Here is a 24278-nt window from a genome sequence, read left to right as displayed (position 1 = left end):
AAATGGTTAATTAATATTTCAAAGTTATGAATGCAATAATTCATTACTAAACAGCAAATGTTTATTTTTCATATTGACCACTGACGGCTAGTGCATATTTCGATTGTTTTTAATATTGTGGTTGTTTTACAGTAAATAACTGTTTTATACCTGCTTTTATGACTTTTAAATAAAAACATCTCAACCAAGTTTTGTGTCCAACTAAATGATTTATTTTGAGTTGGACAAGCATAAATAAAATTCTTTTTATAAATGAATCAATTTCATTTAAACTGTATTTAATAAAATTAAGTTGGACCAACTCAATTACATTTCATTGCATGAATTTGTATTGTTTTTTGAGTGCACAGTATTGTCTGAATATATTTATTAAATGAATTTGACATAAAAGATGATGCATTTATTTATATGTAAGAAAAATGACCATAAAGGTAAAATTGCCCTTGGAGATCAATTTATGGGAGAAAATATCACCTTTAATGCACAGAATATGAAAATCTTTGTGAGTCAGACAGTCCTAAACCAACAAGATATTCCAGCACAAAAACACAATTATTGTTATCAACAAAATCCCAGAAAAATATCTAGATATCATATGTACTTTATTGTGAAGGACTTGAAGAAAATATTATATATAGATAGGATATACAGAGATGCAGTGGTTCTGCTGTGGATTGATTTAAAACCACACTGTAAAAAACAACCTATAGAATCTACTCAATAAAATTGAGGTAACAATTTGCACTCACTTTGTTTGGGTAGATTCGATCTTATATATTTGAGTAAAGTATACCTAAATTTAACAGCTATGGCAAACTAAAAGAAATTAGGTAAGGTCTACCTAATATTTCTCAGTACATCACATAACTAATTACTTATAAAAAATTAGTAATATTAACCCTATTGTAAGTAAGCAACAATTCATCTACTAAATTATTATTAATAATGATTAGCCAATAGGAAAAATTACACATTACCTATTCAGGGAAGGTTGAATTTATATAAAAATGGTCAGACGCAGGAGATTGCATCAATTGCTTTTTTTATTGATCAAATAACATTTTGTATTTTTAAACATTTAAAACTAATTAAAAGTATGTACAAAATAGTATGTACAAAATAACCCCTTACAATAATTTCAAGTGAAATACAACATCATAATGTGGCATAAAGCTTTTTGAACACATTCCATTCAAAAATGAGATGTCAAAACATACATTAGAAGCAAGACTCCTAAATACTGTTTCTTCACGTTATCATTTCAAACAATATGTGTTTAGATTTAATGTGTGGCTACAATACTTGCAACTCTAGAAAATAAAAAGACGACTGAAATGAGAGGAGAAACTGATCTGATTTACCTCAAATAACTAGCATTCTATATCGATATAAACATTTAAACTTCATTTAAAACTAAGTGCAAAAAATGCTCTTACATTCATTTTTAAGTGACATTCAACTTTACATATAACTTCTTGAACAATTACTATTTAAAAATAAAACATTGAACACTAATTAGGCAAGAATGTACTTGCAATAAATTTTAAGTTACATTAAACTTCAAATATAACTCACATTACATATTACATACAACTTCTTGAACATTTACCATTTGAAAATAAAACACAGTTTTCATTGTATGAAGCAAATCTGAGCCTGAACTTACAGCACAGACAGCTCATTCCATTAGTTTACGCTTGAGGCTTTGGACCTTCTTCAGCAGTTTTGCTCCATCAAGTTTCAAAAAAAGGTTCTGGAAGACTTCAAAGGTGTACTTCAGTTTTTTTGGATATTCAAGGTTGAGGGCATATATCAGTCCCATCAACAGTATGCACGCAGTGGTTCTGTTTCCACAACCATTCAGCACTTTGATGCCCTCTATTACAACACACACATCTGCTGGGTCCTCCTCAACTGCGGGATTGTGAATAACCACCAACTTCTTTATTTCATTTGTGTGGCCTTCAAGTTCATCCTCCTGTTGAAAAAACAAACAAACAAAAAATACATTTTTATGTTAGTTCAAGCTAATTAGAATGCTGTTTGATTACAGTTGTTTTCTTGGTTAATGCCAATTGTTTGATCACAAGCAGGATTTCTGTATTAATCATCACTTCAATATAAATGGGTAATGGGTAACAAATACTCAAGGCAAACCCAAATTCTTCACCTGAGTATCCCATAATGAAACAATTATTAATTTAACAATGTTTAATTAATTAATTTAACAATGTTTAATTAATTAATTAAACAATGTTTGCAGCATCCAATTTAGACAAGCATGCTTGCTTGACACGTTACACCTAATGAAGTTAATTTTCTTGTCTCACAGCATGTTTTTGCCTCTGTAAAAAAACAGTAAGGTTTGTTCTTGTGTGTCAAGCAAGTAAGTTTGAACTTCTCTAGGATTGTTGATCAATGTGTATATGAGATTAAGTCTACATTAAATTTGTGCATCTAAATCTGTGAGTAAAAATCAATGTCAAGTATTTTCACTGTATTTTACATAATCTTTGACCTGAGCATATTAGTCTGCATTTTCTGAACATTTCATATGTGTCAAAATATTTCTATCACAATACATAAATAAATACAATATATTTTTAAATGCACTACTCTGACTATTTATCAAAGGCTAGGTATCGTATTGGTTTATTGGCTAAATCACAGTGATCAATAAGGGAAATGAAACAATGTTTCTCCATTTGAATACCTTGAAATGATGAATTATGTAATAACATACCTGACAGTCTTGGAACAGCTCTTCTTGGTTTTCCCCAAGATACTCAATGAGGCAATGGATACATGTATCCCTTGTTTTCTCAGTACTCTGGAACTACAAAGACATGCATTTTAGTGCCAATACAGTGACTCTATGTATGGAAGTAAATAAATGCCAAATGTTTTTGAAATAAAAAGCTTGTTGAATTGCACTAACTGAAAAAAAACATGCATTGGTCGTATCGGAGTCCACTTGCTCGCAGTGACGGATCCACAACGAAGGCGGATCACGGACCCGTCTTGGCTCCGCGCTGCATCCGCTCCGCATCCGCGATTTAAACCTTACCTCCGCGGCGGGTCCGTTTGGGACCCGCAAATTGATACAACCGTTACAGTAAAGGCGCGTGCGCGTCCGCGGATCCGACATGGGTCCGCTCAGGATCCGCTGATTGACAGTAGAATTTATGGCGTCGCCCGGATGCGGACCTGATCCTCTGGGTGGCGCCAAAACGGATGTGACAGTCACGCGGATTTGGCGACTTGAATGCGGATCTGCCTAGGAGTCCCTTGCTGTGTGGGCATTGATTTATTGTTGAAATTTAACATTGATTTAACATTAATTGAGGGTGCAAAAATGACATTGAATCAATGTCAATGTGTCAACGGTAACGACATTGAATCAATGTTATTTCGATCATTCATGCTATCTGGGTGTAGATCAGATCCTTTAACACAATGTCACATTTTCCTTTTTTAAACACTTTAGAGTCATTTACACTCTTGCATTCATCATTCTTACAGACAAGGATGTTTTTTGCCTGTCTGCTTAAAACAATATCTGAAATCTCATGGTCCTCAAGTTCACATGACAGGGTGGCATTGCCTCCTTTTATTCCTGTCACAGGTATAGAAGGGGTTCCTGCAAATACAGACATAATATTTATTCAATACAATGTATCATTACTGAAAAATACGTGTGTTGTTTCTCTCTATTCTCTGTAATCAAGGCCATCTGAAAATATTCTTATTTTAGTCAACTGGATTAAATATATATATAAATTAGGGTAATAAGGAGCCAACAATATTAGCTGTGCCACATTTTAACAAAAGCTGTATCAGATGTTTCAATGAACCTGTAGTGAATTCCTGAACAGGAAATTTCCATCTTTAACCCACAAATGTCAAGCAAAGTCACTTGGTGAAAAATAGAAAAAGTCGACTACAATAACAAATCTTTAGCTAAAATTAAAAATTGTTACCATTTATCAACAAAAATGATACTGACCGCTATAATTGATAAAGCAAAACAGCAGCAGATTCGAAAACCTGATGAGAAACAGAAGAGCTGGATTAGAAACACACATCACAAACACATTTATACAGAGATAAAACACTTTCCTGAATGGTAAAATGTTACTAAACATTCACTTTCATTCTGTCTGAATATTTAACACATGAGGATCTGTCATGATTAAAATGTCAAAAAAAGAAACATCAAATTACATTCTGAATTTTTGCGTTAATTAATGATTCCAGTTTAATACTGAAAAATGATCAGTAAAAAACTCAAAACACAAACAACAGGCTTTAGAAAATTAAGTACCTAATAATTATATTAATATAACTCCATAAATAAAAACCATCATCATAATCACAGTAATGGATTCATATTTCTTCATCACAAGCAGGACTAGTTTTTCAAAAATAGAAACACAACTATTGGAACAATAAAACAAAAACAAGCTGGATTTATATATATATAATGGAAAACTTACATGATAAAAGTTCTGCATGAGTCCAAACAAATTGCTGTGTTTAGCAGTACAGCCAAAACTGAAAGTAATTTACAATCTAGCACTTACTGAAACAAGGGGGCGTTGATCTCTGCCAACCCATGAACCAGTGTCTACATGGTGTTTTTTCTTTAGGTTTCTTTTCTTTTCTTTTTTTTAATTAGCAGTATAGACATAAAAACAGAAAAGACAGATCAATACATGTATTTGTTGTATATTTTTTTCCACTATATTTCACTGTTACTGCATACAATAAAAAAATATATATAATAATGACCTCAACCCTGGACGAGATGAAGCCTCATGAAACACTAATTCCTGGGGCGAAGCTGTGCAAGGATTTGTTTCAAAGTTAACATTTTGAACATCAGTCTCATGAGGGTGTGAGAATGGACCTGTGACCCCCGTCTTTCTTGGGGACGAGGAAGTAGCAGCTGTAAAAGCCTGACTCACTGTGTTCCGTGGGAACTCTCTCCATTGTGCTTTTTCCAGCAGAGACTGAACTTTGGCTCTGAGGACATGAGAACTGACGTCTTTGGTTGCACAGACAGATGGGCAAGCTCAGAACCAGCAACAAACACATGGTCTCCAGCACCCTGTGGTGCTGCACAGTTCTGTAAATATAGCAGGGTCAGGTCCAGACCTGATAAATTTAACCCTCTTATAGTCCTTCACGTCTATTGCAATCTCTAAATTCTGGCCAGCTGATAATACCTAGAATATCAAAATAACTAATCCTTTTCCTTTTTAGCACCTAAACTTTGGAACAATCTTCCTAGCATTGTCCGGGAAGCAGACACACTGTCAGTTTAAATCTAAGATTAAAAACACACAATACATAATACTCAAGGCTGTAACCATGTCTTAAACATTGGGGGGGGACCTTTGTTTTTGTTTTTTTTAATAAAGCATGAAGAAACAAAACAGTGAACGAAACTGCTGCTAATACAATGCTATATCAGATATGTAAAATAACAATTGTAGAAAATATGATGTCCAGAAATTAATTTCAATAGCTTTTGGCATCAGTTCAGCACCATTTTTCAATGCATTATGGAAAATTTGATGAAAAGGTTGCATGTCAATTTCGCTGGTCCTTTCCTGAACAACATGTTCATGATGCTTATTCTAAGTGGTTGGAAGTTGTTCGTATGCCACAGATTACTTCTCAAGCTACAATTTCCAGATTGAAGAGACTGTTTTCAGCATAAGGATTACCTGAACAAATAATGACTGATAATGCAACTACTTTCACTTCTGATGAATTCCAAAGATGTTATTTTGCACCAAAACACCCAGCAACCAATGGACTAGCAGAAAGACATTTAAGATGGGTATGAAGAAATTGACTAATGAACAAATGTGCATTGATGATAAAATATCTTTATTTCAATATAACTTCAATATAACGCCAGCTTGAGAGTGTTTTTGTGTTATTATACCTATAGTTTTAGCTGTTTGTGGAAAACTTAACCTGCTGGTGATGTTAAAGGACAGTCAGAGTCTATGCTGAATTTGTTACAATGATGAAAATTTAATAGTAGGGTTATTAATATAATTGTTTCAATGTTCTACCTTTAGATTGCACCAGGTTGGTTTTCCTGAAACTATGTAAATGTTTACATGAAAATGTTTACAGGAAACAGTTGCAGAAAAATCAACATGACTGTATCAAGCAAGAGAGAAAGCTGTGGATGATTCTGTTTTTCTGTGGTGGGAGGATATCTGAAGTGGCTATCTGGAGTGATTACACAACAGACAGGACCTTATTTCCTTATAAGGGAATGTGATCCGATATCGGACATTGCACAGCAAAAACTGCAGTGTTAAATAAACTCTCTCTGGGAGTACATGTGAGACCATACTCAAGAGTGTTAAAGTGTTAAAATAAGAGTGTTAAATGAACACTGAAGCGGTGTTAAAGTTAATGAGTTAATTAAGTGATTAATTGAGTGATGATTGAGCATTATTGAAGACACCTGATGATAACAAGCAGAATCACCAAAGGAGAAAATCACAATTTTTAAGACACCATCGTGGAGATGAGGGTTTGCTTTAGTTGGGCTCTTGACCCTTGACTATTTAATGTTAGATTTTGTTTGGGCTGTTGTAACAGCTAGTCAAGCAAAGAGAAAAGATAATCAGGTGGTGTTGGTTATGTTTTCACATAATCATTATTTGATCTGAATCACTGAACTCATTTAGAGCCCAATCTCTGAGTTAGATTCACATTATTGATTACAGCAGCACTGTGATTCTACAGCAGAAGATCAGCTTTTGCAATACAGAATTTTTTTTTTTTTTTTAAAGTTGTTCTTTTCACAAAAAAAAAAGCTATTTTAGGCACACACAGACATCAAGAATCATCCTGTGAATCTCAATGACGGTGACAAGCAACAAATTCTGATAAACAGATCAACTCTGAACATTAGAAAACAAGCTACTAAAAAGTCACAGAAAAACAGCAAAATTTTAATAGTGAGAATAAAGAAAATTACTAAGACAATTCAGATCATAATTTATTCATGCAGCAATGCATGCTGGGAGGCATGGATGAATTTTGATTGGTGGCACCCAGAATGCACTGCAACAGGTTTTATTATTCTCACCACTGTTGAGATTCACAGGCTGATTCTTTACGTCTGTGTGTTTAAATGAGGTTTGTTTGTTTTTTTTTAAAACAGAACTTAAAAAAAAAAAAAATTGTATTGATAAAGCTGATCTTCTGCTGTAGAATCACAGTGCTGCTGTAATCAATAATGTGAATCTAACTCAGAGATTGGGCTCTAAATGAGTTCAGATCAATTAAGGATTATGTAAAAACATAACCAACAGCAGCATCTTTTAACTTTGCTTGTCTGGTTGGTTTTAATGCAGTTAAAACTGCCCAAACAAAATCTAATATTAAAAAGTCAAGGGTCAAGAGGTCAACTAAAACAAACCCTGACCTCGATGATGGTAACTTAAAAATTGTGATTTTCTCCTTTGGTGATTCTGCTTGTTATCATCAGGTGTCTTCAATAATGTTCAATCATCACTCAATTAATCACTTATTTATCTCATTAATGCTTCAGTGGGTGGAATAAAAATATGGCAGGACTTTTACTCTCTGACCCCTGGATTACCCAACTCTGTTCAAAATATAGTGACTCAAAATGTGCTCAACCATTTGGTTGAGCGGGCAGTTAAAGGGTTAATAAGAACTGTAGCTTTTCTATCTGACAAAAACTCATGAAAGGCCTCTTCAGTCATGAAATTATATATATATAATTTCATGATTATATATATAATTTCATGATTATATATATAATTTCATGACTATATAATTTCATGACTGAAGAGGCCCTGTGCTCAACGTTTTCACAATAATACAACAGATCATTATCATAATATATATAAAAAAATTATTTTACTTAGCCGGGAAGATGTAAAACAACTAGCTTAAAGGTCAGCTGATTCTTGTTAACTAGCTGCTCCGACCTTTTTTAACACTGATGTTATGGCTTTCTACACCCGCACACTTAGCCAAACTGCAATCAGAATGCCCATGAATGCTTCAAAAATCCTCATACCTATGTCAAAGGTCCAAAAGACAGCACATGCAAACCTCTTGCATATGAACTAATGGGCTCCATAGAGCTGAAATACATGCATTAAAACACCTTTATTATTATACACTGTAAAAAAAAGTCAGTAAAATATACAGCAAAACACCGTCAAATTCCAACGGTAATGGAGCGTAAAACCAAAAACTTCCTTTTACTGTATTAAATAGATTGAATAACCATTAATTGTGAGACTGGATAAAACTTTGTTTTTTACTGTAATAAAATGTTGAAATTATAAATATTTTTTCATAAATATTTTTTCATCTTGACGTTCAACATTTGACCTTTGAACGGGGTAATTTTTTTGGACGTCATTTGGACATCAATAACAGATGCAGGAAATTGACATGATTAATATGTAATATTTGTTTTATAGAGCCTATCAACATGATTAATACATGAAGAGCTCAGATGCAAAAGCCTCTAAGTGCCATCTGAAATTTTCTTCTAGAATTATCATTTTTATCAAGCTTGTATATTTAAGTTCAATAATTTCACTTAAATGGCAATGCAAATTACCTATTAATTATCATTTAAGTGAAAGTACTTAACTATACCACAGCAAAATCCCCAGTGTTAAATTAACACCCAAAGTGAACTTATGAGTCCATCTTACCGGGTGTTAAAAAGTAACACTGAAGCAGTGTTAAAGTTAATGAGATAATTGATTGATGATTGAGTGATGATTGACAATTAGTGGAGACACCTGATGATAATAAGCAGAATCACTGAAGAAACAACAAGAGAAAAAGAAAGAGACACAACAACTACAACTGACTTCCAGCCATTAAACATTATTACACTTATTATTAACCAGTTTGATTTGATTTCTGTCACACATCAACAAAAGTTCTTACTGAGAATGAACAGATGTTTAGATGTTAATGTTTGAATGAAAGTTTAGTTTGAAGTCACCATGATGGTGAAAAGCATTTCCTTTAGCTGGGCTCTTGACTCTCTTTATTAACATTAGTTTATCTCTGGCTGCTCCAACTTTGTGTTTGTAAAGCACATTTGTTATGGTCAGAGAAACTATGACCTGGGCTGTGTTTCCCAATAGTGATGTGAGCTAAAGTTGATCAATTTAGGTTTACAGTGCTTTGGGAGTCACAGTCATGATGGTTTTGTTTTGATGACATTCTCTTTGTGAAATGGTCAGATTCATTGGTGACATCCAGTATTGTCAGTCATATAGATGTCAGATTATTTCTTTCTAGTAAATCTGTTACCACTTGAAATCTAGAAGAGCTTTTATAATCTGAAGAACAGAAAAAACAAAACAAAAACACAGACATCAAGAATCAGCACATGACCCTCAACAATGGTGACAATCAAACAAAGTGCTTCATGTTGCAGTGCATGATGGGAGCCACCAATCAAAACTCATCCATGGCTCCCATCATGCATTGCTGCATGAATAAATTATGCAGCTGAATTGTCCTGTAATTTTCGTAGATTGTTCATGTTTACTTTATTTCTCTGTAGTTTTGTTGTGACAGTAGCTTGTTTTGTGATGTTCAGAGTTGATCTGTTTGTCAGTATTTTGTATTTATTTATCATCGCCGTTCTTGAGAATCATATGCTGATTCTTGATGTCTGTGTGTGTGTGTTTTTTTTCTTGAGTCTTCAGATTATAAAAGCTTTTCTGATTTCAAGTGGTAACACGTTTACTAAAAAGAAATAATATAACATCTATTTGACCGTCAATACTGGACGTCATCAATGAATCTGACCATTTCACAAACAGAATGTCATCATCAAAACAAAACCATCATGACTGTGAATCCCAAAGCATTGTAAACCTAAATTGATCAACTTTAGTTCACATCACTATTGGGAAACACAGCCCAGATCATAGTTTCTCTGACCATAACAAATGTGCTTTACAAACACAAAGTTGGAGCAGCCAGAGAGAAATTAATGTTAATAAATAGAGTCAAGAGCCCAGCTAAAGGAAATGCTTTTCACCATCATGGTGACTTCAAACTAAACTTTCATTCAAACATTAACATCTAAACATCTGTTCATTCTCAGTAAGAGCTTTTGTTGATGTGTGACAGAAATCAAATCAAACTGGTTAATAATAAGTGTAATAATGTTTAATGGCTGGAAGTCAGTTGTAGATGTTGTGTCTCTCTCTTTTTCTCTTGTTGTTTCTTCAGTGATTCTGCTTATTATCATCAGGTGTCTCCACTAATTGTCAATCATCACTCAATCATCAATCAATTATCTCATTAACTTTAACACTGCTTCAAGGCAAGGCAAGGCAAGGCAAGGCAATTTTGTTTGTATAGCACATTTCATACACAATGGTAATTCAAAGTGCTTTACATAAAAAAGAATAATAAAAATAGAACATAAGGAATAGAAATAACAGTAAAAACAGAGAATTTTGCTATCTGGATGGAAGAGCTAGGAAGTCTCAGGGAGTTTGTTGTTGTTGTTGTTGTTGTTGTCGTCCATCAGAGTTGGATCTAAACGGATCTATCCATCAGAGCGGATCAGAATGGATCTTCCTCACACGACAGGACTGCTACCTGTTAAGGCACTTCAAACTGATAAACACAGTTTCAATCTCCCCTTTTGCCAAGACACCTCAAACTGCACCACACAGCCCTAATGCCCCTTCCGGAGATATCTTATCTATGCAACACAGTTCAAATTTCCCCTTTGGAAATTTCCCCCTTTGGAAAGTGTCCTGACTGTAATCCAGAGATATCTTAACCATGCACCACAGCTTAAATTTCCCCATGGTTTGTCCCCTTATCCAAATTTACCAAATTTTAACCTAATCACTTTCTTCCTAATTCTCCCAGCTCTTTCAACCAGACAGCAATATTTAAAATGCATTAAAAGTCAGAATAACAAGATGATACATAAAAGATATAAAATACATTAAAAATGAAATAAAAACAGGAAAAGGAATTAAAAGAATAAAAAGATAATACGTATAAAATAAAATGCAAACAGTTCAATCAGCAAATGCATAGATAAAAAGATGTGTTTTGAGTCTGGATTTGAATGTGGCTACTGTTGGAGCACACCTGATCTCTTCTGGAAGCTGGTTCCAGCTGCGGCTGGTGTAACAGCTAAAAGCAGACTCTCCTTGCTTTGAGTGAACCCTGGGTATTTCTAAATGACTTGATCCTGATGATCTGAGTGATCTGTTAGGTTTATATTCTATGAGCATATCTGCAATGTATTGAGGTCCTAGACCATTGAGTGATTTATAAACAAGCAACAGTACTTTAAAATCAATTCTAAATGCAACTGGAAGCCAGTGCAAGGACCTGAGGACTGGTGTGATGTGTTCATGTTTTCTGATTCTGCTCAGAATCCTGGCAGCAGCGTTCTGTACGAGCTGCAGCTGTCTTATGGTCTTTTTGGGAAGACCAGTGAGGAGTCCATTACAATAATCCACCCGGCTGGTGATGAAAGCATGAACAAGTTTCTCTAAGTCTTGACTGGAGACAAAGCATCTAATTCTTGCAATATTTTTGAGATGATAATATGCTGATTTAGTTATTGTCTTTACATGGCTACTGAAACTCAGGTCTGACTCCAAAATCACACCAAGATTCCTGACTTGATTTTTAGTTGTTTGACCCCTAGAGTGAAGGTACTTGTTCACTTTGAGAACTTCATCTTTGTTTCCAAACGCAATGATTTCAGTTTTGTCTTTGTTTAACTGAAGGAAGTTTAGACACATCCAATTTTTAATTTCATCAATGCAATGGCACAGGGAGTCAATGGGGCTGTAGTCATTAGGTGATAGGGCTAGGTAAATCTGGGTGTCATCTGCATAGCTGTGATATGCAATTTGGTTCTTTCTCATTATTTGGCTCAGTGGCAGCATATATAGGTTGAACAGGAGGGGTGCAAGAATTGAACCTTGAGGGACTCCGCATGTCATGGATGTCCACTCAGACTTATGGTCACCGATAATATAACTTCAGTGTTACTTTTTAACACCCGGTAAGATGGACTCATATGTTCACTTTGGGTATTAATTTAACACTGGGGACTTTGCTGTGGTATAGTTAAGTACTTTCACTTAAATGACAATTAATAGGTAATTTGCATTGCCATTTAAGTGAAATTATTGAACTTAAATATACAAGCTTGATAAAAATGATAATTTTAGAAGAAAATTTCAGATGGCACTTAGAGGCTTTTGCATCTGAGCTCTTCGTGTATTAATCATGTTGATAGGCCCTATAAAACAAATATTACATGTTAATCATGTCAATTTCCTGCATCTGTTATTGACGTCCAAATGACGTCCAAAAAAATGACCCCGTTCAAAGGTCAAATGTTGAACGTCAAGATGACGTCCAAGTTGGGTCATGGTTGGACGTCCAAATAGTGGACCTGTATAATTAACAAATATATTTGTTTTTTTCTACCATGATTTTGGTAAAAAAAATACGTTGTCTACTGTAAAATTTAGGGTTACAAAACCAGTATACCGTATTGTCTTTTACAGATTCCACATTTTTTTCACGGTATATTCCTGGCAACCACAGCTGCCGGTATTTTACCGTAAATTTGACAGTTTTTTTTTTAACTGTGTAGTTTGGACGTCGAATAGATGTTCAGAAATGGTCATGGACCGACGGACCTAATATAGACATGATCTGCATGTCTATCCGACGTCCAGTGTTTAGTGGGATTTTTTAACATCTTGCTTCTGTAAAAATGAATGTTTTTGTTTGCTTAAAAATCTACAGATTTATACTGTGAATTCCAATGTGCACAACCCCAAAAGATGTAGTTTTACTCAAATAATACCATAAAATCTAAGGTTTTTAGACATTTTCAACATTACAATATTTAATTGTAAAATGTATGCATATTTATTTGTTTTCACAGAAAATATTTATAATTTCAACATTTTATTACAGTAAAAAACAAAGTTTTATCCAGTCTCACAATTAACGGTTATTCAATCTATTTAATACAGTAAAAGGAAGTTTTTCCATTACCATTGGAATTTGACGGTGTTTTGCTGTATATTTTACTGACTTTTTTTACAGTGCAGGAATTTACTGTAAAATGTATCTGGTCAAAATAAAATGCTGTAATTTGTTATACAATTTCACTGTGTTTTTACTGTCAAAGGTTTTAATAAGGTTTAACATATTTCTGTTATTTTTACAGTTATTTACCATAATAGGGTCTATTAAAAAATGACCATGATTTTAACAGTAAAAGACTGTAAAAATGCTGCGGTGAAAAACTATTAATTGGTTTACAGAAAGTTTCCGTACTATATACGGTGAATAACTGTGATAAATCTAATGGTACATTTAATGTAATTTTATGGTAAAATACCATTAAATTCACAGTTTTTGGAAGTGAAAAATAACAATTCATTGTAAATATTACAGTGAAAAACCATAAATTAACATTCCCACAATTCCCTGCGTGACACTTCACATTTGATATATTTTCGTTGAACTAATTCTGTTTCTTCTTAGTTTTTCTCATTTTTTTCTAATCAGTTATGTACATTAGGGTTTTATGTTACATCTAATGTTGTTAAATTAATGTTTATTGCATTTTTAAAATTTCATGCATGTTACCATGATGGTGTTTAGTGTGTGTGTGAATGACACTGTGCGCCTTCTATATGTTAGTGTTGTCCTTCTCAGCTTGTGGGAAATCTGCTTGTGATGAACTTTGATTCATCATGTGACTCTTATCACCACTGTGTTTGGTGACTGTCAGTGTATTATAAAGGTACAAAACAGATATTAGTATTTCATTAGGTTGGTAAAATAACATTATATCAGTTAATGAAATACCTTATTTTACCGTAAATTTAACAGATTTTTTTTAACATTGCTACTGTATTTTTTACGGTAAAGTTCTGGCAACCACAGCTGCCGTTTTTTACCGTAAATTTTACTGGGATTTTTTTTACAGTGTATTACTGTTAAATTAACAACAAATTACTGTATATATTATTATATTATAACTTTTTTTTTTACTGCAAATATCCGTAAAAAGCTATGGAAAGTTGCATTTTTTACATAAAATTACTGTATAATTGACAAATATATTTGTTTTTTTCTACCATGATTTTGGTAAAAAAAAATACGTTGTCTACTGTAAAATTTAGGGTTACAAAACCAGTATATCGTATTGTCTTTTACAGATTCCACATTTTTTTCACTGTATATTCCTGGCAACCACAGCTGCCGGTATTTTACCGTAAATTTGACAGTTTTTTTTAACAGTGTAGAAACAAACACCACATATTAAAACTCTGTAAAGAATTCAAATAAACTCATACATATCTCCGAGATCCAAGAAAATCCATATGTGAACCTCTCCAAAGAGCTTAGAACCCAAGAGGCGACACTCTGATACTCTTTGGCTAACAGCCACTAGATGGCGCTCCGGTAGCGCGGCCGCCATTATGGGGTGAAAATACTAACTGGACCATTGAATCCTTCATATCTTACGCACCCAAAATCGGCGAATTTCACTGCCAAATCAGAAGCGCAATAGAACAGTTTTTAAAATAATTCACCAGTAAATTGTATGGCTCCTACAGAGGCTACCTAAAACATTATATTATTATTTTATTGTAATACTTGTTTGGCATCCTAAAACACAATGTAGACTGAGACTCTATATCACTAAAAGATGTTGAGCCCTCTTTCATGTCCAGGTACAAGTCAGTTCTGTTTCTTTGTTCATTGTGCACACACTGTACATAGATTGAAGCTCTTAATTTTGAGCTTCCAGAGTGCACCAGATTGATGCATTTAACCTAGAGGAGGTACACCCAACAAAGTTTTGCAAATTCCACTGATGTACATAATGTACATTTAATGAAATTTAACCAAGATACTAAAACAAAGTTCCTTTCATGTCAGTAAAGCTGTTAACAGAAATGTCATTGGACAAACTGATTTGGGCTAAGCCCCGAATGTTAATGTCTGGCTCCGCCCCTGGATCATTCAGAGCATTTAAGCGTTGGGGCGCTTTTGGAAATTACACAGAGGAAAGAAAGCAGTTAAAGAAGGAGGCGAAAGAGAAAGAAAAGCAAAGACCAGAATGAAGGATTTGGCAACATTAAATCCAGAAATAGAGAGCAGGTCGATTTTGACGCTGTACTGGATAAATTAGTCGGATATATGGGGATATATACTTAACAAAGGTGAAGTAGCCTATATATGGGGATATATACTTAACAAAGGTGAAGTAGCCTATATATGGGGATATATACTTAACAAAGGTGAAGTATAGCCTATATATGAATTAATGGATGAGCAGGACTAGAGTTGGATACAGAAAGACAGCAGAAAAAGGAATCTGGCGGTCAAGATGTGAGAAAGGTGAGCCTAAATCACACTTACACACTGTAAAATACAATTAGTTGAGTTTACTTAGAAAGCTTAATTAAACTGTTGGGTTTACTAAAAAAAATTAAGGAAAACGATTGCCTTAAATTTAGCAAGTAGGTTAACTCACCAGTATTTTTCTTGGCTTTTTTCACCATAACAGCTGTGTCTTACAAACACTGAGTTACGACAGCCAGAGAAACACTAATGTTAAAAGTCAAGGTCAAGAGCCCAACTAAAGCAAACACTTTCCACCATGATGGTGACATCAAACTTTATTATTTTCAACAGTATCTCCAGTTTAATAAATACAAATAAATGTATGGTCCATTGCTGCAACTGAGTAAAAAATGCTTGAGAAATTGAAGGCAGTTTCTATATAATGTGAACCAGATTTTTAACATGACTGAACTAAGTACTCAATTTGTAAAATTGAATTACCAATCCTCAAGATTTCTAAGTACTCTGTACTGTGTGGTAGCTAGTTTTATCAATTCAAAATGATGAGTTAACTTAGGCCGCATTTACACTGCAAGTCTTAATGCACAGATCCGATCTTTTGACCATATCCGATTTTTTTGGACGACGTGCTTACATTTCTTTTAAAAGTGACCTGTATCGGATATCTCCTTTTTACACTGCACTTGGCGAAACGTACCAAAAATAGCCTATATGACATCACAAATCAATTTCAGTGGTACATTGAGCTTAATTTATTGACATGAATTCATACAGAAACCCTTTTAATGCAATAGTTCCCTATATAAAAAATAATACAAATTCACGACATATGCAGCTCCGCTGGAAGCGTGCGAATTGAAGGGACATTCTAAAACGCTTAACGTGAAAAAGGCTTAACGTGGCTTAATGTACTAAGACAGTGATTTTAACAGACCAAACTTACTAAATATCATTATAATAAAGTATACTATTTGCAAAAAATCAGATGAGCCCAAAATATGATCTTAACGCGTTTTATAACACGTTAAGCTTTTTTCTCCCATAGAAAACCATTATAAGAAAGAGCTTAACGTGGCTTAATGTACTAAGACAGTGATTTTAACAGACCAAACTTACTAAATATCATTATAATAAAGTATACTATGTGCAAAAAATAAGATGAGGCCGTTATTATTATGATTTTTAGTGAGTTTGGTCTGTTAAAATCACTGTCTTAGTACATTAAGCCACGTTAAGCTTTTTCTTATAACGGTTTTCTATGGGAGAAAAAAGCTTAACGTGTTATAAAACGCGTTAAGATCATATTTTGGGCTCATCTGATTTTTTGCACATAGTATACTTTATTATAATGATATTTAGTAAGTTTGGTCTGTTAAAATCACTGTCTTAGTACATTAAGCCACGTTAAGCTTTTTCTTATAACGGTTTTCTATGGGAGAAAAAAGCTTAACGTGTTATAAAACGCGTTAAGATCATATTTTGGGCTCATCTGATTTTTTGCACATAGTATACTTTATTATAATGATATTTAGTAAGTTTGGTCTGTTAAAATCACTGTCTTAGTACATTAAGCCACGTTAAGCTTTTTCTTATAACGGTTTTCTATGGGAGAAAAAAGCTTAACGTGTTATAAAACGCGTTAAGATCATATTTTGGGCTCATCTGATTTTTTGCAAATAGTATACTTTATTATAATGATATTTAGTAAGTTTGGTCTGTTAAAATCACTGTCTTAGTACATTAAGCCACGTTAAGCTTTTTCTTATAACGGTTTTCTATGGGAGAAAAAAGCTTAACGTGTTATAAAACGCGTTCAGATCATATTTTGGGCTCATCTGATTTTTTGCACATAGTATACTTTATTATAATGATATTTAGTAAGTTTGGTCTGTTAAAATCACTGTCTTAGTACATTAAGCCACATTAAGCTTTTTCTTATAACGGTTTTCTATGGGAGAAAAAAGCTTAACGTGTTATAAAACGCGTTAAGATCATATTTTGGGCTCATCTGATTTTTTGCAAATAGTATACTTTATTATAATGATATTTAGTAAGTTTGGTCTGTTAAAATCACTGTCTTAGTACATTAAGCCACGTTAAGCTTTTTCTTATAACGGTTTTCTATGGGAGAAAAAAGCTTAACGTGTTATAAAACGCGTTAAGATCATATTTTGGGCTCATCTGATTTTTTGCACATAGTATACTTTATTATAATGATATTTAGTAAGTTTGGTCTGTTAAAATCACTGTCTACATTAAGCCACGTTAAGCTTTTTCTTATAACGGTTTTCTATGGGAGAAAAAAGCTTAACGTGTTATAAAACGCGTTAAGATCATATTTTGGGCTCATCTGATTTTTTGCACATAGTATACTTTATTATAATGATATTTAGTAAGTTTGGTCTGTTAAAATCACTGTCTACATTAAGCCACGTTAAGCTTTTTCTTATAACGGTTTTCTATGGGAGAAAAAAGCTTAACGTGTTATAAAACGCGTTAAGATCATATTTTGGGCTCATCTGATTTTTTGCACATAGTATACTTTATTATAATGATATTTAGTAAGTTTGGTCTGTTAAAATCACTGTCTTAGTACATTAAGCCACGTTAAGCCTTTTTCACGTTAAGCGTTTTAGAATGTCCCGAATTGAAGAATATTCGGGTACGAGATATTCACAGCTTCATGGGCTCGAATCTGCCATCCTATACTATTTTTTTTTTTTTTTTTTTTTTTGTCATTAAAACAAATGCATTCATCAGTGATTGTATATCAAGGACAGTTGCAAGTTTGTGTGCTTTTTATTTTGTGGTTTCAATGGAACGAATAGGGACTGAAGCGCGCGTCTGTGCACGAGCCGTCGTCACTGACAACAGCGACAACGAGCACTCAGTGTGATTTCAAGAGCAACACATTTCAACGTCAGATCGCCTTGTATTTAACACAAACAAATGAAATTAATAATCTGCCAGTTAACTAGAGATGTTCCGTTTGTTATAGGTATGTCTGTACCGCGAAATGTTAAAAAACCCTCACTTTTCAATGACGCAGGAGTCGCATTTACAGGGGAATATCCGATCTGTCCGCTTACACTGCAGGCGCAAACGCACGTATCCGATTCATATCTGATTTATAACCACATATGAATGAGGCCTGAAACCGATCTGTGAAAATCGGAATCCATGCGCTTTTTTCCTGCTTACACGGTCGTGACTCATATCCGATCTGTGCCACATGGGAGGAAAAAATCGGAATTGGGTCACTTGAACTGTGCAGTGTAAATGGGGCCTTACTTGCTAAATTTAAGGCAATCGGTTTCCTTACGTTTTTTATGTAAACCCAACAGTTTAATTAAGCTTTCTAAGTAAACTCAACTAATTACATTTTACAGTGCACGATTCCTTTATTTTCCTCTCTGACAGAACATATTCATATTTGCGCTCTGAAGAGAGTCCAAAACTTGAGTCTTCTTTCAAGGCGAGATCAATGAGTTGAAGAATATTTTAATTTTAACCAACAAAGTGTTGACACGATGTAAATAAGAGACTCATTGTTGCTGATTATATTTCATACGTCGATCATAACGAGTTTTCACAAAGAAATGAAACAAGTTTATCAACAGTTTCATTGATGGAACAGTTTCATGCAATAGAATAGCGATAGAATAGCCATTTGCTAGTATATATATATTAAATATATGTGGTTCAAGATTATTTTCATGATATCATTTTCAAGATTATTTATTTTCATTATCTTCATGTAGGCTATGTTTGCCCTCAGCAAGGACAAATCCCGAGAGAGATGGAGGACGCTCCTAACAGATATCCACTGGTGGTACCTCTCAACTCTCTGTGATCATTTTCTGTGTGTAAATGATCAACATCTGCACACCAGTGAAAAATAAAGTCGCTCAATGGCGTTCAAGTGATTTTGGTGACAGTAATTGTGTAGTTGAAGAGTCAGGAGACTTTGCTTCAATCCTGATCAGGCTAGAAATCACATCTTTATGATTTTTGCCCTTTATTTTTTTCTGTGGGTTGGAAACTCTCATCAAGAGAGAAACACAACAGAGCTGAGCTTTATGATTTATGAATTATGTAATTATGTGTATGTGTTGGACTCAGTTGGAGTGACTGTAATAATTGGTTTTAATTAAAAAAATTCAAGGAGCACATGACAATACAAGCTCCTCCTTTCATATTTATTTGTGTAACCTGAAAAAGTACTTTTATTTACAAGTACAAAGATGATGTTCAGTCAGATTTACTGTCATTACACTGAATGTTTGGTGTGAGTCTGTTGAGTTGAGAGAAGCTTTACGTAAAGCACAATTCATACTCAAATATCAGTGTTATACTGTATACATGACTTACAGTAAAACTGTTTTTCTATCAGTGAGTGCTGTGTGTAAAGTTGTACACTATTATTTTAAAATATGTGATAAATAGCGTGGATCATTGGATGCTTGATGGCAAAGGGTCGCACACACTGTCTCTACGGGGCCCAAGAGTGGGTGCTTCGCCCCTGCACGATAGATTATCTCTCCTTGTTATTTAGTCAACAAACTACTTAAATGTGACAGTCTGAGAGAGAGAAGCATGGTTATAATTACCAAAAAGAAGATGAACATATATGTATGTTTTGCCTGAAATCTCGCGATATGTCATAGGAAGTTGGTCAGTTCGTGAGGTTTTTTCCATGTGCAGACGAACAAAATGGCGATCTTCAGTGTGAAATCCTTTGGAAGGTAATATAGTTTTAAACTAACCGCCAATAGTTAAATGTCTTTATTGCAGTTCTTTGATAGTAGCATGATTACGATTACACCTCTTGTTATTGATGAGCTGAATAAGCTTCTTCCTTTCTGTTTTTTTAACGCTTGATTCAGCGTCCATGTCCACTCGTATCGTCCTGAAGCTATTAAAGCTAGCCAAACGATCAGGGATGCTGTCTCTCAAACATGTTGTAGTCAGGCATATAACTCAGTTAGCTCTTCCGATACATTTTCTGGCTCCTGATAGGAGTCTCTAGTTCTTTCGAGTTTGTTGGTTAAACAGTGAACATTTCCCATGGTGATAGATGGGCTGATTTCAAACACGCTCTCTGCGCTTCTTATTTCTCTTCACCTCCACTTGAATTCATCAGTGTCTCCTCCGTAATATTTCCTCCGAGATATTGTTCATAATCCTGAATTTTGAACCTTGTGCCAGCTCTAGCAGTTCTCATCAGGTGTATGCTAAGGTGAAATTAAATGATTTGAGTGGTCAAAATATCACTGAAATTCAATCTATTAATTAAAAAACGAGGAAATACTTTTTTGAATGTTTTTGTTTTTTTATTGTTGTGGGTTGCCTACATTATTATTATTATTAACATTAATAATTATGATTTAGTTTGACTATATATTATCATTTTTGGCCTGGTTTTAATACAATTCATGCACCCTCAAAAAACAACAACAGTTAATAGTAAAAATTGTAAATAACAACCAGTTCAAAACAATATTATAACAAAATTATGACTACAAAAAAATTACCAAAATTTTATTTAATATTTTCATTTTCACAAGTGTTTATAATGTATACCAAAACTACTTTTTTTAAACTTCAAATGTTTTGTTTAGGGATGAGCATGGATTGAGCATGGATTTAATCCATTTATCATTCAGCAGGCCTACGTAAAGAGAACAGAACAAAGATACATATGAAATAAACAGTGTTTTTAGGTTTAATAGTTTTCAGGTACAGAAATAAAGTAAACAAATGTAAAATAGCACTGCATATTCTTCACTGTATAAATTATATACATATTAATCCTTCTTTATTGTTACAGACTTTATTATGATTAATCTTCTCATTTGTTATTGTATACATTTCAATATGTTTTGTAAGTTTAAAGGTGCCCTACAATTTAAAATTTAATTTTAAGGCGGTGTACCATTAATTTACTAGGATGCCACCATTTAACATGCTAGATCAGCTTATTCAGCCCTTTTATTTTGTCTTTTTTGTATAACCTATAGAAATAATATATTTAAATTGCAGTTTTATGAAAAAATAGATTTATTTTTTCCACGTATGCCTTTTTTTTCAATGCCCTTATTCTTACTGACAATAAAATGCAGCATTATAAGCTCACTGAATGTGAGTATGCTCTCTCTCATATGACCTGCAAAGTTTTTTCTCTGGTGTGTGTTGGGGTGGGACACATAGGCTAGCTGAAGAAGATTAGGGTATGACTAGAGATGACTGACCTGCAAAGTTTTGTTCTAAAGAAATAGTGCAGGTTAGTCGTACACAAATACAATTTTAAACTGATAATAATGTAGATGTGTCTGTGTCAGAACAGACCCTCGTGACATGCTGGATCGAAAATATGTGAAATAAGTTATTTCTAGTTGACTAGTAGTTGTTCATTTAAGCCAATAGTTAATTTAAATTAATTTAATACTGGAGAAAATCCATATTAATGAGCGTTTACATAATATAATCTATATAGCACCCAAGCGCACACATAAAGCTTGTCATAAAAAAACGGCTAAAGTAATGATTATGAATGTGACAAAAAACAGCAAGGAGACATTTTAATTGTTTATTAAAGGATTAGTTCACTTACAAATACATTTTTACTGATAATTTACTCACCCTCATGTCATTCAAGATGTTCGTGATGAAAACATTCCAGGATTTTTCTCCATATAGTGGACTTCAATGGACTCCAAACGGCTGAAGGTCAAAATTACAGTTTCAGTGCAGCTTCAAAGAGCTTTAAACGATACCAGACGAGGAATAAGAGTCTTATAGTGAAACGATCTTTCATTTTCGAAAAAAAAAACAAAACAAACAAAAAACAACTGCATATGCTTTATAAACACAAATGATTGCCTTAAGATAAGACCCTTAACGTTATTCCTCATCTGGTATCGTTTAAAACGAGGCTTAAGGCTGGGGAAGGCTCACTGGCCATGGGTCAAAAATTAACTAGGGCTTGGCCAAAAATGCAGATGCACATTTAAACTAAATCTAGTAATAAAGTGAAAATGAAAATGAAAAGTGTCAATTGCGGCATTTAATATAGATCACTTTTTACACGTTTTACAGTGTTGCGCACTATAACCAATCATGCACGATTCTTTTGAGCTTACAATTGCAATGGCCAATCAGAGGTGTTCAGATTAGTCATCGCTGAAACGTCTGAGTTTTGTTCAGTGCAGAGCTTCAGTGTTTACGTCTGAACGCCGACTCAGTATTGGCTGGATCTGATCAGATGATCAGCATGACGCATGCGTGTGATACTGAGACAGGAGCCAGCCAATAATGAGCCTGTGTTCAGTGTGTTGTGCTGAAGATATTTCACATAAAGTATGTTTAAATATAGTCCACAAGACAAAATAAAAGTTGAATTCATAGAAATGACCTGTTCATAAGTTTACATACACTTGATTCTGAATACCGTGTGTCGTTATTATGGTCAAGCATTTGATTTAATAAATAATGGCAAGTTGCAACATTACAATAAATTTGTATATTTCAGTAGAGCCTCTGTTGTGCTGAACCACAGCTGACAAAACCTTCTGAAGTCTCTTCTTTATTTAATTTGTCTTCCAGGAGACATGCAAGTATCTTCTGTAGCTTCTGAAGGGCAGTGTTACATGAGAAAAAAAAAAAAAAAACAACTATGATCTTTAATCTTTAATTTTAATTTTTATGATCTTCATCTTCATCCTGTTCAAAAGTGTTCACCCCCAGTTCTTAATGCATCATGTTTCCTTCTGGATCATCAGTGAATGTTTGAACCTTTTGTAATAGTTGTGTTTGAGTATCAGTGAGATCCACATGTGTGAGAGTTTACTGTAGTGTGTATTGTAGTCAGGTGTGTAATATCACTCTTCATCATCTTCATCATCATCACAGCTCTTGTGTTTTCTCATCAGGTTGAATCTTCTTCTTCTGCTGTGTCTCGTCTATCACAGCGGTCAGTATCATTTATGTTCAGAAAAACATTTTTAGTTCAAGATAGAGTTATTCTAGTCAATAGTTTTTCTGTTGTGTCACTCAGTCGAGTGATTTGATGAGTGTTTGTGAATTTATAGTTGAAGTTTTCCATCACACTGACGTCACTGACATATCATTACAGTTCATTGATTAATAAACGTTGTTCATGAGTTCACTATAACTGCACTGACACGTCTGATACTGATTTATTCTGTCATCAACATCTGAATCATTGTAATGTGGCACTGCTAATATTGTTGATACTTGTTGCCTTTATTTATTTATTATAATCCAGTTCACTAAAATAACTCTACAAGAATATTTATGATCATATTGATTTAAGAATTTACGAAAATAGAGAGAATACTAAAACTAAATATATGCTTATGATCTTGATTAATTGACACATTACAATAATGATTAATGATAAACTGTTTCTGTTTCTCCTATAATAATATAATATAAGTCGTTATTTTTTTTTTTTTTTTTTTTTTGGTGCACAATTTTTTTTTTTAAATTCTTAACATGCAATTGTTTTAATTCAATTTCTTAATGTGTAATTTTTTTTTTTTTTTAAAGTACTTTAATATTTAAAAAATGAGAAAAAAGTAGATCAATTATCGTCTTAGAATCGGATCGTGACTCTCTGAATCGATCGGATTGTAAGGTGCCTAAAAATTTCCACCCCTAATATACAATGATTTGTTGCTTGTTTTTGTTGAATAATACAGAAGATAAAGCTTAAAAAAAAATAACCTCATATTAATCGCTATATTTGCTAAAAAAAAATCACAATTAGATTATTTTCCAAAACCCATTTCTAGCCAAAATAACCTTTAATTTGGTTA

The 24278-nt window shown here is 33.6% G+C and overlaps 2 protein-coding genes across 3 annotated transcripts in view; one reads left to right on the top strand and one right to left on the bottom strand.

Moving 5' to 3' along the window:
• Positions 1–1678: 1678 nt before the first annotated feature.
• Positions 1679–4541, bottom strand: LOC137037154 (uncharacterized). The gene is made up of 5 exons (XM_067410973.1): positions 4497–4541; positions 4007–4047; positions 2939–3640; positions 2744–2836; positions 1679–1978 (listed from the first exon to the last, which is right to left on the bottom strand). The coding sequence occupies exons 3-5, from the start codon at positions 3146–3148 to the stop codon at positions 1679–1681; spliced, it is 603 nt and encodes a 200-aa protein (XP_067267074.1). The 5' UTR covers positions 3149–3640; positions 4007–4047; positions 4497–4541.
• Positions 4542–15147: 10606 nt separating this feature from the next.
• The window catches only part of LOC137001974 (uncharacterized), a 28456-nt gene continuing 19325 nt past the window's right edge, over positions 15148–24278 (top strand). Inside the window, exons 1-3 of one of the 2 annotated variants that reach the window (XM_067361354.1) lie at positions 15148–15471; positions 19200–19270; positions 23370–23410. In XM_067361354.1, coding sequence (XP_067217455.1) covers positions 19203–19270; positions 23370–23410 — 109 coding nt within the window. In that variant the 5' untranslated portion in view covers positions 15148–15471; positions 19200–19202. The remainder of the gene's footprint in view (positions 15472–19199; positions 19271–23369; positions 23411–24278) is intronic. The other variant, XM_067361356.1, reaches the window with a different exon arrangement.

The sequence above is a fragment of the Chanodichthys erythropterus genome, chromosome 15 (genome assembly GCF_024489055.1).
Source record: "Chanodichthys erythropterus isolate Z2021 chromosome 15, ASM2448905v1, whole genome shotgun sequence".
Taxonomy (NCBI): domain Eukaryota; kingdom Metazoa; phylum Chordata; class Actinopteri; order Cypriniformes; family Xenocyprididae; genus Chanodichthys; species Chanodichthys erythropterus.
This window is presented reverse-complemented; position numbering and strand designations above follow the sequence as displayed.